Below are 16,131 nucleotides of genomic sequence, written 5' to 3'. Positions count from 1 at the left end.
GTGTTTGGCACAATGTCAAGAAAAAATAAACACCTTTCACTTCTAGATGTAAATAACCTATTTCAATGTTGATAACTCTATGCAGCCTACTGGCAGTCAGTCAATCTTTGGCATGTATTGTGACAAATAATTAGTAATGTAGTTCACCCAGTTCTCCATCTTCTGTAAAAGGACCACAAGTATGAACACAAAGAAAAAGTATACCTATGTAATTAAAAGTGGTACAGAGTTCAGCTTTACTGCAGCTAAAATTAAAAGGGGTATTTTCAGCTTTTAAAGGCTTTGATGTGTCCCAACCCCGCTTAGAAAAACGTTGTTCTGTGAAATATTGGCAAATGTAACGTGACTTTTATAGGGGCTCCCTTTAGCATTGTAGGTTTACCTAGCAAGCCATGTGAAATGTCTCCAAAATAGCAATCTTTAATTCATGAAACTGACCAAAAAGGTAAGGGGTCCCATACAAAAGCTTGCAGACGAGAAGACCCTCTATTTGATGGAAACAGAGAGAGATGGGAAGTTGTTAGCCAGCTCTTAATATTTAATAATAAATAAGATCCTGTAATGTTAGGTTGAATCTAGTGGCTATAGCTTACAAAATAGAAGGATGTTACTTGGAGGGGCGGGGGGAGAATCCAGCAAAGCGTTTATTTTGTCTGGTAAACGCTGCAAACTCCTGCCCATGAAGACATGGCTTAATGCTGACAAATGCTTATTAGGAAGAGTTTCAGGTTTCAAGTTATATTTTCATTGACATATGTATACAGTAGTCAAAAAGTATGTATCTGAGAAAAAACACAGTCCTCAGAATGACCTCCTGAACACCAAGAGAATACTCCTAACTTTTCCAGGTGACGATTTCTCGTGTTCTTCATTATAGAGCTGAGCATGATCCACATTAACAATAAATTCCAGGAACACTTGCAGTGTTAAGTTTGGATCCTCAACTGATTGCATGCATAAGGGTACAGAATATTAAAGGAGCTAACAACCATGCCCTGCTTTGGAGCCAGCCCACTTGTTAAATCATAAATGTTCTAGTTTGGATTCCATGCACATGAGATCAGATGATCAAATGAACATTGAAGGTGTGTTGAGCACACTGAATCATAGCATATTAAGCAGTTATGCATACAATAGAACAGAGTAAAAACACATTTTTTAACAACAACCAGAACAGTTAGTATAAAGAAGAAGCACTGGGCCCCAATAAAGCTATATTATGCATGTTTCAGTAAGTGCATGTTCAAGAGAGCACAAGGTCACAATGATCTTACCCTGGGAACTGGAGATGTTTGGGAACATTTCCTTTGGCCACTTGTCTCTGGAGTAAGGTCCCTGTGATCCATTTGAATGTGATTTTCAAGATCTTCCAAGCTTTCAAATTTGACACTACACTCTGAGCACCTAAGACTACCACATGGCCTCTCATTAAAGTCCTGTGGGATCATACCTGAGGACTGTCCATTGGTTGTCCTACTCATGCACCCAGCACAAAGTCCATATGGCAGTCCATTAACATCGAGTTTTACCAAGTCCTGCTTGTTTCTGAATTCTTTCAAACACAAAGCACACTTGTACATTTTCTGCAGTGATTGGCTATTGGGAGAAGAAGCTGCAGAGTTACCTGCCAATTTTTGCATGTGGAATGTTCCATGAATTTTCAGCTCCAGAGTCGATGTGACCGTTTGCATGCACACAACACAGCGAAAACCAGTAAGGGAATTTCGGAGATCTGGGTGCATTTGACAATGCTCAATAAATTCTTCTTCACTCTGCAAGGGCATTTTACAGATCCTACACGTTCCGGTGTCCAAGCTCTTGCTGTGAGTAACTTTGTGCTCCGTCAGTGTCAGAAGTGAAGGAAACCGTTCACCACAAATGGGGCACATGTAGTGCTTAGCTGGTCCACGATGAGTCTGCATGTGCTCTCGGAGGCCATTTTCTGAGAAGAAAGTCCTTGAACAGATATTGCACTTATGACTCCCTTTGATCAATTCAGCCTTTTTCCTAGAGCAGTCATCCTCACCAGGTCTGATATTATGATCTCTTAATCGATGGTTTTGCAAAAGCGCTTCCATAGTGTAGGCCGCTCCACAGATGTCACAGCCATACATGGGCTCGGATGCATCCACATCATCTTCACTAGCTTCATGACTGTTGGAAACATCTGGATTTTTCATCAATACAGTAGGTAGTTCGCCACTTTCCAACTTCTTGTTTGTCGGAGTGATACCATTGGGTGTACCATTCTGGTTGTTTGCGTCAAAAACACAATGCTTTTCACGCAGATGTTTCTCTAGCAAAATGATCGCATGGAATGCTTTGCTACAAAACTTACAGTTGTACTTCTTGCTGTGAGTTGTGATATGGCACTGCAGTTCTACCTCAGTACTGAAAGTCTCGCCACAGAAGATGCACTTGTGGGATTTTGTTGGATTGCCCAAATGGCTGTGCTTCACATGAACCTGAAGATCCACCTCCTTCCTGAAATCCCAGTTGCATGCCGTGCAGCGGTACATTTTGTTTTCATTGCTGTGCTTCACTGCTAGATGAACCTGGATAGACACTTTGGAGTCGAATACCTCTTGACAAAGGGTGCAGTGGTACAAGACAAAAGTATGCATATCCAGTAAGTGCTTCTGCAGATCATCCACGGAGGAAAACTGCTTGTCACAACTTTCACAGACATAATGGGTTGAGGTTGTCATGTAGTGCACAGTGAGATGCTGCAGGAGAGACTCCTGAGAATCGAAGTCCTCCTTACACTGGGGGCATGACTGTTTCCTTAAGAGCAGCTCCAGGTGGGACTTCAAATGAGTTTGGAAAGTTTCAAAGTTCGAAAATTTTAGATCACACTGATTGCACGGATATTCGCCATTAGAAACAGAATTTGAATTGGAGTTCACGGAAAGCTTTTGCCTTTTGGGTGAAGAAACCTCAACATCAGAAGATGCTGGGCTGTGCTCCGTTTTCGCCTTCTTGTTATTTGCCAACGGAATGTTTTTGTGGTTTTCTTTAATGTGCTTGGTAAGCTTCAGGATGGAACCAAAAATAGGCGAGTTTGTACAATAAGGGCATGAGTAAACTTCCATAAAAGATTGTGAGGGCTGGATAACCGGAGACTCTAGTTTAGAGCTTCCTACATTGCAATGGGTTTGCTGAATATGCTCGGTCAGGGTTGCTTCAGTGAGAAAGCCCATGGAACACTGATTACAGAAGAAGGCATGGTTACCATCTTGCGTGGTAGCATTTGGGCCACAGTGACTGATGCGGATGTGCTCTTGTAGGCTATTGATATCCGCAAACATCTCTGGGCAATAATTACAATGAAAGGCGGAAATGCTGCTGAACTGCATCATCGGATACGCGTGGTTTTTGTGAGCTTTTCGAACGTGCTCATTCAGGTTGTATAGAGTTGGCATTGAATCGAGGCAGATCTGGCAGGTGTGGCTTTGCTGAGGCTTGTCAGGATGAATAGTCTTTAGGTGAATCTCCAACACAGCGAGGCTGTTGAAATCTCGCTTGGAGCAGTAGGGGCAGCTGTAATTGATTTTAGACCAACCCAGGCCTTCCTCTCGGTCTAGCAATCCCAGTTTCTTATGCCCTCTTGATGGCTTTAATGTAGAGTCTGGGGTGGACCCTCGCTCAAGTGAGGCACTTGAGTCGGGGGTGGCACTGCTCATGGAGGCAACACTACCCAAGACGGGGTCCGGGCTGATGCTGTGGTTGCTAGAGTCGGGTTGCCTGTGGCTATCCAAATGGCAATAGACTTCTTCCACAGAGCAAAACTGTTCTGGGCACATAGGGCACTTGTGTTTTTTGTTGGCGTGGATCTGATCAATGTGCGTTAGTAGATTGTTTTCATCAGAAAATATCTCAGGACAATGAATACACTGCAAATCTGCTTTCTCCGAAAGCTGGGGGTGCCGCGACAGCACGTGTTTCTCTAAATCGTCAGTTAGGCTGAAAGTATCTTCACAGTAATCGCACATATAGTCCTCTTTTTTCAAATCTTTGTCAGCCTTTGACATAGTTTCTTTGTTCCTTTTGTGCGCTTGCATGTGGCTTTGCAGCGAGCTTGTGGAGGAAAACCCCCTCTTGCAGACCGTGCACTTGAATGGTTTAGTGGAGCTGTGGGTCTTCAGGTGAATTTTGAGGTGGTCGCTGCGAGAGAACGCCGCCTCGCACTCGTGGCAGTGGTACTTCTTGTCCCCGGTGTGCAGCTTGATGTGGCGGTCCCGGCTCCTTTTGTGCTTGAAGAGCCGGCTGCAGTAGGTGCATTTGAAGGGCAGCTTGTCGCTGTGGATCTGCTCGTGCCTTTTCAGGTAGCTCAGGCGGCTGAAGGACTTGTCGCAGAATTGGCAAGGATATGGCAGGCCTGTGCCTCCTTCCTCCTCCCCGACGCCGAGCTCACACCCATCTCCGATCATATGAGAGGGTGATGCAACATCTTTGCTTGAGGGAGACGAAGCCACCCAGGAGAGATGTGGGTCGTCATCACCATCTGTAATGGGAAAGCAGAAAGGAGATTAAAACCAATTCCCAGTGCATCTGCGAAATAAGGACAAAGCCACTCAAGAACATCATGGGCCCTGCAATAGCACTCTCAAAAGCAACCGCTCAGAGGGCACGCAAGCATCTTGAATTGAAAAGGAGAACCGGCCTTAAAGAACAGAAATGCATATAGTCTCTCATTGCACTCAGATTATTTTATGAATCTAATGCCAACAGACATCCAAACACAATTCACCGCCGACTCCCTGTGGCAGATTTAACACCTGTTCTCTGTTTTCTGACAAATGAGCACGGAGATTACAAATGAAATGTATATTGCAGCAGTGCGCGCTGAAGCAGAAGCAGCAAGCGAAAGGAAAGACATATGTGGCATCAACATATCCACAAAGTTCATCGCACCCAATTCTAAGTAAATCACACAGGAAATGCTACATGCCTGTACGAGGAGCTGCATGGCCAAAAAAAGAGAAAAGTAGCTGTCATATGATGCCACCACAGATTGAACAGAGCAGACATGAAAAGAAAACACACCAGGAATAGGGATGGAAAATAATTTGAACAACTCTGGTTTCACTAAGTCTGGGCAATTTGAACAAGTCTGGTTTCGAGAAGTCTGGATTTGCACTTAATAGTTGTGAGTACTCACGCAACAAGGAGAAATAAAGCTTAAAATCACTTTGGCAGCCCAAAGGCCAAATCCAACATCAAAAAAAACAAACCTACCCATCCCGTTTCATAAAGAAATGATTTTGTTTTTACCCATGCTGCTGCAGCAGCAAGTGTTTGCACTCCGATGGGTTGCTGTGCCATGTTTAGTATGCATGTATCCATTAGAGAAAGTTCATAGTAAGGTTGTTTGGATGCACACATTAGGCGACGTCCAGTATTGACAACTTTCAGGCTGTCCGTGTGATTGGCAGTTCTTTTTACTGTTCAAAACTAAATCCACAATTGTGTGCACATGGTTCTGCAGAGGTTATTACAATATAAGATACAGCTCTGCAATATCCCTCTGCCAATCCTGGTATAGGGAGAGGAGTCTTTTACAGTGATGTCATCAATACAGCAAGGCCGCAAAATGATTAAGGCCTTACAGACATACAACTACTAACAACCAGGGGCGGCTGGTGACATTTGAAAGTGGTGAGGCGTAAACTAATTTGCATATTGCACCGCAGCGAGCGAGCCCGAACCACCTTGCATCCATCCATACATCATTCATGCATCCACCCATCCATCCACCCACCCACCCATCCTGCATCCATACATCATTCCTTCATGCATCTACCCATCCATCGATCATGCACCCACTCATCATCCATGCATCCATCCATACATCATTCATGCTTCCACCCATCCATCCACCCAACCATCCATACAGCATTCATTCATGCATCCACCCATCCATCGATCATGCACCCACTCATCATGCATGCATCCATGCATCCATCCATACATACATCATTCATGCATCCACCCACCCATCCTGCATCCATACATCATTCATTCATGCATCCACCCATCATGCATGCATCCATGCATCCACCCATGCATCATTCATGCATGCATCCACCCATCCATCCATCCATCCACCCACCCATCCTGCATCCATACATCATTCATTCATTCATGCATCCACCCATCCATCCATCATGCATGCATCCACCCATCATGCATGCATCCAGGCATCCATCCATACATCATTCATGCCTCCACCCATCTAACCTGCATCCATCATTCATGCATCCATCCACCCATCATGCATGCATTCATCCATGCACCCATCCACCCACCCATCCACACAGTGACAGCATTAATGGCCGACAGCAAAGTCAAGGCATCAATTAGATCTCAAATAATCCCTGCGTCCTGTTGTCCAAACACCTCCACGTGTCAATTCTTACCCACCAAGGGTTCAATCTAGCGTTGGAACTGTTTTATTTTCAATAGCTATTCCCATAGTTTTAGTAAAATGAGCATCAACAAAATTACCTGAAGCCCCAGATTCAATCATTGGCTGAATCTTAATATTTGCCCTTTCTGCAAACTAACTCAATAAACAAAAACAAATGCCGCTGTGCTTTTTGCACTATTTGGGTCAAGAAGATCCGGGACACTACATAAAGAGAACTTGAAAGTGTGGCCTCAATCATTAATAGGTCTTCTCTTTTTCCACGTACTGACTTTCACTTGTATAACTTTTAATTTGGATTTCAGGTTTCATGGGACAGTCTTTTAAAAAGTGGATGATTTTACTACAATACATGTAAAGTTTCGTTTTTCATCTTTTTGCCCTATCGTCTTTATCAACAGCACCCCGTGTACATTGGCTCTGGAAATGAAGGAGTCTTAACAAACAGAGGCCGCAGTACGAGGTAGGGAGAGAGCTCTGCCCCCCTAGACAGGGGGTTATGTATCCGGGCTATGTATTGACCAGCCAATCCTGGCGCTGTATGCAGCGCCAGGATTGGCTGGGGGGGCACCATGAGTGCTCGCCCAGTCGCCCTGTTCAACACCCGGGGGCTGTGGCCCGCCCCCTGGTCCTCTCTCTATGGGCAAATTCACAAGGAAACCATCTGCGCATGCGCCGGCATGTTTGTGCTCAAAACCCACTTGCGCAGCTGCAGCAGGCCCATCCTCTGCGCCCCCCCGCACTCCGGAAAAGTCGGTGTCTCCTGGATTCCCGGCCGGCAGGTAGCGCGATTTTTTAAAATATTTGTATTTGATTCTTAGTGAAGACGCGGTGGGTCCATGGGGCTTAGTGGGGCTACGCCCCTACGCCCCAATGGACGCACCGCGCCTGCTAACAACAGATGTAGAAACGACAATTTACACTTTATACAAAGTTCAGAACCAAGAAGAACTTAGCAAAGCATGTTATCTAATTATTGCTATATAAAAAGCATGTTATCTAATTATTTCTATATACAAATAAATACGGTTTATTTATATAGACCGTTCTCTTTAAGCATATATTGCGCAAGTGAATTGACCATCTTTTAACAGCCCTAAACATAGCTAAACAGCGGTCACCAGATCTTTGGTTCTCAGAGCAGAAAAAGCAACACATTTTCCTTCTCTTTAGCAGTCCTTAGAGTTCAGAAACAGCAACAACCAGCATCTTCTCTATCAATGCAAAGCACTAGCAGCAACATCTCTTCCTTAAGCAACTCCTCACACAGAGCCAGCAACAAACAGCAGCTTTTCCTCCTCCATCTGCTCTCAATATAGAGAAATAGCAACAATATATCTTCATTCCTCAGTAGTCAATACAAAGCCAAAGCAACTCCATCTATCCCAACTCTTAATACAGAAGCAGCAACAAGCAACATATCTTCCTGCGACACCTCTTAATGAACAAACAGCAACAAACAATATACTTTCTTAATCCAACGATCAAGACAAACAGCATCTGCTCCTCACACAGGTAGAAATACACCTCCTCTTCATTACACCCAATGTTAAGAATCACCCAGAAACAGCATCCCACCCTCGATCATCTCAATGTAATGAAACAGTCACAAACAAAATCTCCTCCTCCCTCAGCACTTAAGGGAAAGAACAGCAACAAACCGACCCCCCCCCCTTCATCACTCACGAGTAAGAAACAGAAACCCTCTCCCTTCATTATTCCCCTGCCAAGACACAAAAAAAACTACTGCACATCCTTCGTCGTCATCTCCACGTAAAGCAACAGCAACACACAGTCTGTCCTTCCTCCCCTACTGCAACAGGAAGCACCCACCCCCCCATCCACTCAATGCGAAGAAACAGCAACAGACAGCACTTCCTGCTCCTGGGCTTTCTTGGAGCAGGGAAGCAGCGCCTCTTTCACGATTTCTCAGCGTCAACACACACTGCACTTCCAACACCACGCATAAACTGCCAGCATAGAGCAAACCCAAGCCCTGTGCACACAAATGCGAGCGCAGGACGCGGCCGTTACCTCATCCCGTGCAGCCTGCCTCTCTGACTTCAGCCATATTAACAAGGCTTCCCTCCCTAGCCAAGGCGAGGCCTGGCGTCCCCCGGGAGCCGCGCGGAAGGCCCCTCCGCGCCGGGGTGACGCAGCTGCCTCCTGGGCCTCTCCCAGCAGCTTCCTGGATTAGGTTCAGCGGGGAGGAGGGAGACTGCAATCTAATTCTCCACTCAGGCCGGCGGGGCTCCTCCGGGGACGAGGAGACAAAGGGGACCGAGCAGGAAACGAGGGCCTGAACTAGGGCAGCACATGGCGAATTTTCTGCTGCTCGTGCGCTCTGCCAAATGAAAAACCCACTATTATTAGCCATGGATGTGCTGCGGTTTAAGCTGGTGGGGAATGCGAGCCTCTTCCAATCTGGAGACTGCTTGGAGAAACGAAGCCATCGCATATAAACATCACTGAAACTTGGCAACCACAACTGGACAATGCAACACGCCAGATGATCGGTTTTAGCATCGCAGTCACAACTAACATCTCTTAAACGTGCTAAAAACAGTGAGCCAGCCAGAAAGCACAACATCTGGGGGGAGGTGCCCATGAAAGAGTATTTACATACAACTAAAAGGCACCGACTCGGAACGAGAAATGGAAGAGGGACAACGGTGACTGCACCAAACAAAAGCAATGCCCACTGCTCCCAGTTCACCCTTCCCCCCTTGGTCTGCTCTCGGCCACCCTTGTCAACTAAACTGTATTTGAGCGTTGACGTTTGCGACTGATAATACCACGTAGCAGCAGCTACTACCATCTCTACCACTAGTAATCACAACGTCGCCAGAAAAGCTGATTTGGAGCAAGATGTGCAATTTTCCACCCAAAGTACAAAAAAATATACTGCATTCGTTTTATTTAAGAAAAAACGGGGTTTTTGTTTGTTTTAAAAATTGTTTTGCCCCCTTCATGCAGGCATTTGAAATTACTTCTATTCTGCTGAGTTTTATCCCATTCACCAGGTCATCCGGTCAGGACGTGCAAGCCTGGTGAGTTCTAGCTGTGTGGTGTGCAGGATGAAGCGAGTTGCTTTTAGTGCATAAATATTCTCTCCCAAGACAAGCCTGTTATTATCCGATCTGTTACTAACTGCCAGGAACAAGTCTTCTAAACTTGATGACAACATCCCTCCTCGCATCGACCTCTTTTTTGAACAATTATGTTTTTTGTAATGCAATCGAAGGCGTTTACCAGAACAAGAGAAATCACTTTTAGAAAAGAGATTAAAGTCATTAGAAATGGCTAATCCTGCAGAGCGGGGCTGCCTGAAAACAGGGAATCACATGACGGATACAAGCCTTTGTCATCAGTGCAGAGAGCATTAAACCATCTATTAGAAGGGTAGGAAAACTCAATAAGGGTTTAATGAGAGGGAAAGGAAAGCTTTAAATTGGCTGCACAGAGCAAGGAGTCTTAAGGAGGAGAGCACGTGTGTGTTCGTGTGCATTCAAGGCAAACCCTGATAGTGAATTACAGAGCAGTGCACTCATTTGTCAATTTAAGGCTCGAGGTGCTCGGAAAGCATCAGCCATGAATTAACACCGCCAGAGAAAGTTGCGCAAGAAAGGTCCGCCAGCAAAAATCCCAAAGCGGAGGCCGGCCTGGGGTAAGATATTGGGGTGGCTTTAATCTTAGGAACCCACAGGTCCACTGCCGTAGCTGCATGCCTTCCCCGCCCCGGCGACTGATCGGAGGCCATTGTGACACTGACACTCAGGCCTAACTGGCCTATCAGAGCACTGGAGGATCAGCCAGTGTGGACCCACTAGAGTATTCGTGCACACAGAGACATGGGTGGGGTGCATAGCGAGAATTCTGGCCCTATTTAGACACAGGTGAGGGATGCTGGCACACAGGGAGGGTCCCACTGGCCTACAAAACGGATGCGGCTGGACAGCGGCACAACATGCTTGAGACTTCTATGTGGGCAGGCACCTCTTGCATGGTGGAGAAGTGCATCTTTTAGACATCTTTTAACTGAAGCATGAATGGTGGCATGTCTTATGATGGCTCTTCCCAAGGCTAAGCAACACTGTTTGATCACCATCCATGATGGGATGGAAAGGGTGCATGTGCTTTTATGAATTTCATGTTGACTCTCTCCAGTACAGAGTTTCTTTGAGTAATCGTCTTCCAGATGGTTACTGTGGGTTGCATAATTTAGAAGATGTCCTAACCGCTGTTTTCCATGCTATCCCCAGATGCTCATACATATAACAGGCGAACCAGATTGCCTCTAGTTTTATTCCTTATAGCAGTGATACTCAAAGTACGGCCTGGGGGCCTCTTGTGGCCCTCTTGACCTTCACATGCGCCCCCCCCCCTGGTGAACAGTAACACGAGCTGCTGTTTACTTGCTGAGCTGAGCACTAATATTCAGATTTAAAAAATAAATAAACTGGCAAGCATTTATTTGCAGGTTGAATGAAGTAACTTCTGTGGTGTCTTGCACCACTTAACTTTCGTTAACCTGCAAATAAATACTGGCCTGTTTAACATTTTTGTTCGATCTCTTTACACAATCCCTGACCAACCCAGGACCCCCTACCGCCACAGCGCGGCCTCGGTCACATCACAGACCATACTTTGTGCCCAAGGGCAACAGTTAACAAATACCCATGCCTTACAGGGTTGCATTATAACAAGGTACGTCATGTGAGATAGTCCTGTAGATACAGAAGACTTTGCACTATCTAGGTATGTTTAAGACTTTTGTGCTAGCTTGGATAAACCTATATTATGGAATACCCACTAAAACAATTTTTAGACAATGGTAAGACTGGCACACTTTTTGAATACATATGACAATTTGCACAGCAATTAATTTCGTATAGGTAATGTATGTATGGTATTGGTATTTTATATAGCCCAAAACTAGCTGAGAAGCAATGAAGCACTGCACATTAAATGAAAGGTTGGGAGGCAATCTACAAGATCGTGTGCATCAAGTGGGAATTACACAAATTCTTTTTACACACATTACAGGTCACATTTCTAGGCACATGAAAAACACTTGTTTTGCCTAGAATCAGATGATGCTTTAAAACAAATGAAATGTATGCAAGGGAGGGACTTTGGCGAGTTGAGGGGCACTATTGCCGGGTGGTAACAAGGGAATCTGAGGAGGCAATGGGGGGCGGGGAGTGCTAAAAAAGATTGCCATACCTGGCGCCACCAGTGCTAAAGCTGGCATTGTGTTTACCAAGACATTTCAGTGCCATCCAAGGGTTGCTTTAGGATTTCATAGAAACATTAGCCACAGACTAAACCACAAAACTTCTTTATTGTATTTGTACAGACCAAAATAATCTGTGACATAATGGGAGTTATGCTGCTGCTCACGGATACTCTCATTTTCATTCCAGTTTTAAGGAGAGGAGACTTGCAGATGGGTCAGATCTGCTAATATGTCCCATCGTGTAAGGATGGAATTGCTTTGTTCAAGACGTGTAGGTTTTCTCTAGGTTGAACCTACCATCCCTCCCACCACTATTCATCTGCTCATTTTCTGCCTGGCCATACCACCAGTCTGGATGCCGTCTTACTGTTCTTAGGCATGATATAATCTTCAGTAGAGGGGTGTGGCCAACCAGCGTAAAGGAGTGATAGTCGGATAGCCATAAAATTCATGGCCCCGATTAAAACACCTGGCTCGAATAGTCTGCCAGTGGACTTTTACTCTGCCTCTGTAGAAGGCTTAGCCCCCCAGCTGGTGGAGGTCTATAAAGCATTGAGCGACACGAGATTGCTGCCTACATCTGCATGAGAGACCCTGATTCTGCCCCTCCTGAAACCTGGCAAACCTGCTAATGACAAAAGGGCATATCGCCTGTTGTCGAAGCTGAACATAAATTAAAAAGTATTAAGCAGGACATTGGCCACCCACCTATTGCCTAACATGCCAGCACTTACACATCGGGATCAGGTAGGGTATATTCCAGGCAGCAACACAGCCCTGACTATTCACAGACTTCTCCGATTGCCGGAGGCAGATACATACAACAAAGAGTAAACTGTGATTTTTAGGTTTTGCCTGGCGAAAAGATGCGCTTTTGCGCATCTTTTTCGCGCAGGCGAAAACCTAATGAGTATTGTAGTGTACTTTGGAACGGCCCCCGTCATTTATTGGCTGCTCCATAAATGGAGCCTAGCCATTGGACGATGGGCCTGTCCGTCAATGCCGGACCAGATTCGGGGGCGTTCCCGAGATTTTTTGGCTTTTGGCGACGTCATGCGACGTCAGCCAAAAGTCGGGAACGCCCCCGAATCTGGTCCGGCATAGCCGGCACCTCCCTTGCTGCTCGGGACGGGTCTCCTCTTTTGTTCCTAGCTCCGGCATTGCCGGCACCTCCCTTGCTGCTCGGGACGGGTCTCCTCTTTTGTTCCTAGCTGCCCAGGTCTGGAGGTGAGTGACCTTCCTCCCCCCCCTCCCTCCCTTCCTGCTCGATCCCCGCCCGGGGGTTTCTTCGGGCCTTGAGGGTGACCCGGAAGTGACTAGCCGGCCGGCCAATCCTAGCGCGGCCGGCCGGAAGTGCCCGCCCCCCGCCGCCCGGGGGAAGAAGGAAGACGGCGGCCCAGAAGAAGTATGGCGGCCCACGCGGGGCTCCCGTGGCCTGCCTGGAGGGAGCCCCGGAAGAAGCGGAGGACGTTGCCGGTCTCCCATGCTGAAGAGGGAGACTGGAGAAGTGCTCAACAGATTGCCGCCGTCGCAAGGAGCCCCCGCCAGGACGGCGGCCCAGGACAAGAAGTATGGCGGTAAATGCTCCACTGGGGCACATTTGGAATGCATGCACCGGGCGGGGGGTGCCTTCAGACCGGGAAGAGGTTCATTTGGAAGGGTGGCGGATCGAGAGAGAGGCACAGAATGGGTGGTGCAGAAGAGATGACGGGTGCAGGAGGGAAGTTAGAGAGGTACACAGAGGAGCTGATGGTGTTTCTTTTTTACGGTGGTTATTGTTGCTTATTGACTTTTAAAGGACAGGTGATGTTTGAAATGACAGATGCGCAACTTGTTTTTCTTCTCCCGAGGGCTCATGCACTTTATCACGCAAGCTGGCAAGCGAAATCTGCGTGATTAAAGCCGGGCTATCAAAATGAGCAGTACCAGCCCACGGGCTGCACCACTTTGACATTTTCACTGCCTGCTGCTGAGAAATGGTGGGGCTGGAGGGTGCAGCGACGGAAATAGGAAGATCAAATATGCAGCGGCTGTTGCTGAACCCGGAGTAGTGCGGGGCTCTCGAAGGTGCGTTCAGCGTGCCACGGTAAACCTCGTTTTCAGGATGTGGGCAAAGGTAACCATTTACAATCTTACGCTTCACAACAGAATTCTAACCTACCCGCGAGTAAATAAACCAACTGCAGGAAAAAAACGAAAATAGAGTTCTGTCGGCACATGGAAGGGTTCTACTCCGTGCTTGACACCTGCCTTTATTTTAAATGCTGCCTTGCCTTCCTGGTGTGGGGTCTCGGTGGCACAGCCCATCTCCCAGTATACTCTTCGATGTTTACATGAATGCTGCGAATATTGAAAGGGAAAATAAGCTTGTAGGTTGCATCATACGTACATTTTACCTGAGGACGTATTTTGCCGCCCTTTTTAATGAGCTATTGAGAGTGCGTATGAGTCTCTCACTTGGTCGGATCAAGGGCCTCTCTATAAAATGACGGGCACTTTCCTTGTGCCTTTTGGAAGGCTGCTGTTGAAGATGTGGATTAAAGGCTGCATGTCCTAGGCAATGCTCTCTGGTATCACTAAAGTCATGCCACTTGGTGCTATTGTATTGCCCCTAATCAAAATAAGTAATTGTATTGGGGGGCCGGGGTGGGGCTGCTGCCGGGTTGTAAGATAGCTGTGAATCTCTGGAGTCCTGGTGTGTCTCAATTCGCCAAGGTGCTGGCCCTAAGCTGATGCCCAGCCTGATCCACCAGAGTCTTTGTGACTCACTCAGACCAGCATCAGAACCAACATTTCAGGGAGAGAGACAGAGTGCCTGAAAGGTGCAACCATGTCCCTTAAGTGGAACCTGATGCCAGAAATGCATTGATAGACGGTGGCTTGGTGAAGCAAGGGTGAAGTCTGCTGCTGAGACTAAGGTGGAGCAGGCGTGCTAGGCATGCTTTCCTGTTTGTTTGGGTCCTGTTTGTGTGACGGACAGCTACCTGCAAAAGATGGTAGGAGGCCTGGGCTTGCTAAGACTCAAAGAGATAATGCCACACTGCCTGCCCTCTCCCAGCCTGCCCTCTCCCAGCCTGCCCTCTCCCAGCCTGCCCTCTCCCAGCCTGCCCTCTCCCAGCCTGCCCTCTCGCAGCCTGCCCTCTCGCAGCCTGGCCTCTCGCAGCCTGGCCTCTCGCAGCCTGGCCTCTCGCAGCCTGTCCTCTCGCAGCCTGCCCACTCCCAGCCTGCCCACTCCCAGCCTGCCCTCTCCCAGCCTGCCCTCTCCCAGCCTGTCCTCTCCCAGCCTGTCCTCTCCCAGCCTGCCCTCTCCCAGCCTGCCCTCTCCCAGCCTGCCCTCTCCCAGCCTGCCCTCTCCCAGCCTGCCCTCTCCCAGCCTGCCCTCTCCTAGCCTGTCCTCTCCCAGCCTGTCCTCTCCCAGCCTGCCCTCTCGCAGCCTGTCCTCTCGCAGCCTGTCCTCTCCCGGCCTGCCCACTCCCAGCCTGCCCTCTCCCAGCCTGCCCTCTCCCAGCCTGCCCTCTCCCAGCCTGCCCTCTCCCAGCCTTCCCTCTCCCAGCCTGTCCCCTCCCTGCCCTTTCCCAGCCTGTCCTCTCGCAGCCTGTCCTCTCGCAGCCTGTCCTCTCGCAGCCTGTCCTCTCGCAGCCTGCCCACTCCCAGCCTGCCCACTCCCAGCCTGCCCACTCCCAGCCTGCCCTCTCCCAGCCTGTCCTCTCCCAGCCTGCCCTCTCGCAGCCTGCCCTCTCGCAGCCTGCCCTCTCGCAGCCTGCCCTCTCGCAGCCTGCCCTCTCGCAGCCTGCCCTCTCGCAACCTGTCCTCTCCCGGCCTGCTCACTCCCAGCCTGCCCTCTCCCAGCCTGCCCTCTCCCAGCCTGTCCCCTCCCTGCCCTTTCCCAGCCTGTCCTCTTCCAGCCTGCCCTCTCCCAGCCTGTCCCCTCCATGACCTTTCCCAGCCTGTCCTCTCCCAGCTTGTCCACTTCCAGCCTGCCCTCTCCCAACCTGCCCTCTCCCAGCCTGTCCTCTCGCAGCCTGTCCTCTCGCAGCCTGTCCTCTCGCAGCCTGTCCTCTCGCAGCCTGTCCTCTCGCAGCCTGTCCACTCCCAGCCTGCCCACTCCCAGCCTGCCCACTCCCAGCCTGCCCACTCCCAGCCTGCCCACTCCCAGCCTGCCCACTCCCAGCCTGCCCTCTCCCAGCCTGCCCTCTCACAGCCTGTCCACTCCCAGCCTGCCCACTCCCAGCCTGCCCACTCCCAGCCTGTCCCCTCCCTGCCCTTTCCCAGCCTGTCCACTTCCAGCCTGCCCTCTCCCAGCCTGTCCCCTCCATGACCTTTCCCAGCCTGTCCTCTCCCAGCTTGTCCACTTCCAGCCTGCCCTCTCCCAACCTGCCCTCTCCCAGCCTGTCCCCTCCCTGCCCTCTCCCAGCCTGCCCTCTCCCAGCCTGTCCCCTCCCTGCCCTCTCCCAGCCTGTCCTCT

At 48.7% G+C, this 16,131-nt stretch overlaps 1 protein-coding gene across 2 annotated transcripts in view; it reads right to left on the bottom strand.

The window, feature by feature from the left end:
* Positions 1–16,131, bottom strand: part of ZNF423 (zinc finger protein 423) — a 536,708-nt gene that overhangs the window by 218,922 nt on the left and 301,655 nt on the right. The window contains exons 1-2 of one of the 2 annotated variants that reach the window (XM_086945444.1): positions 8,462–8,596; positions 1,275–4,504 (exon numbers count right to left, since the gene is read on the bottom strand). In XM_086945444.1, coding sequence (XP_086801570.1) covers positions 1,275–4,430 — 3,156 coding nt within the window. In that variant the 5' untranslated portion in view covers positions 4,431–4,504; positions 8,462–8,596. Of the gene's footprint in view, positions 1–1,274; positions 4,505–8,461; positions 8,597–16,131 lie in introns of those variants that run through there. The other variant, XM_086945443.1, reaches the window with a different exon arrangement.

The sequence above is a fragment of the Lissotriton vulgaris genome, chromosome 12, assembly GCF_964263255.1.
Source record: "Lissotriton vulgaris chromosome 12, aLisVul1.2, whole genome shotgun sequence".
Taxonomy (NCBI): domain Eukaryota; kingdom Metazoa; phylum Chordata; class Amphibia; order Caudata; family Salamandridae; genus Lissotriton; species Lissotriton vulgaris.
Note: the sequence above shows the minus strand (reverse complement) of the source record. Positions and strands in the feature narration are given on the sequence as shown.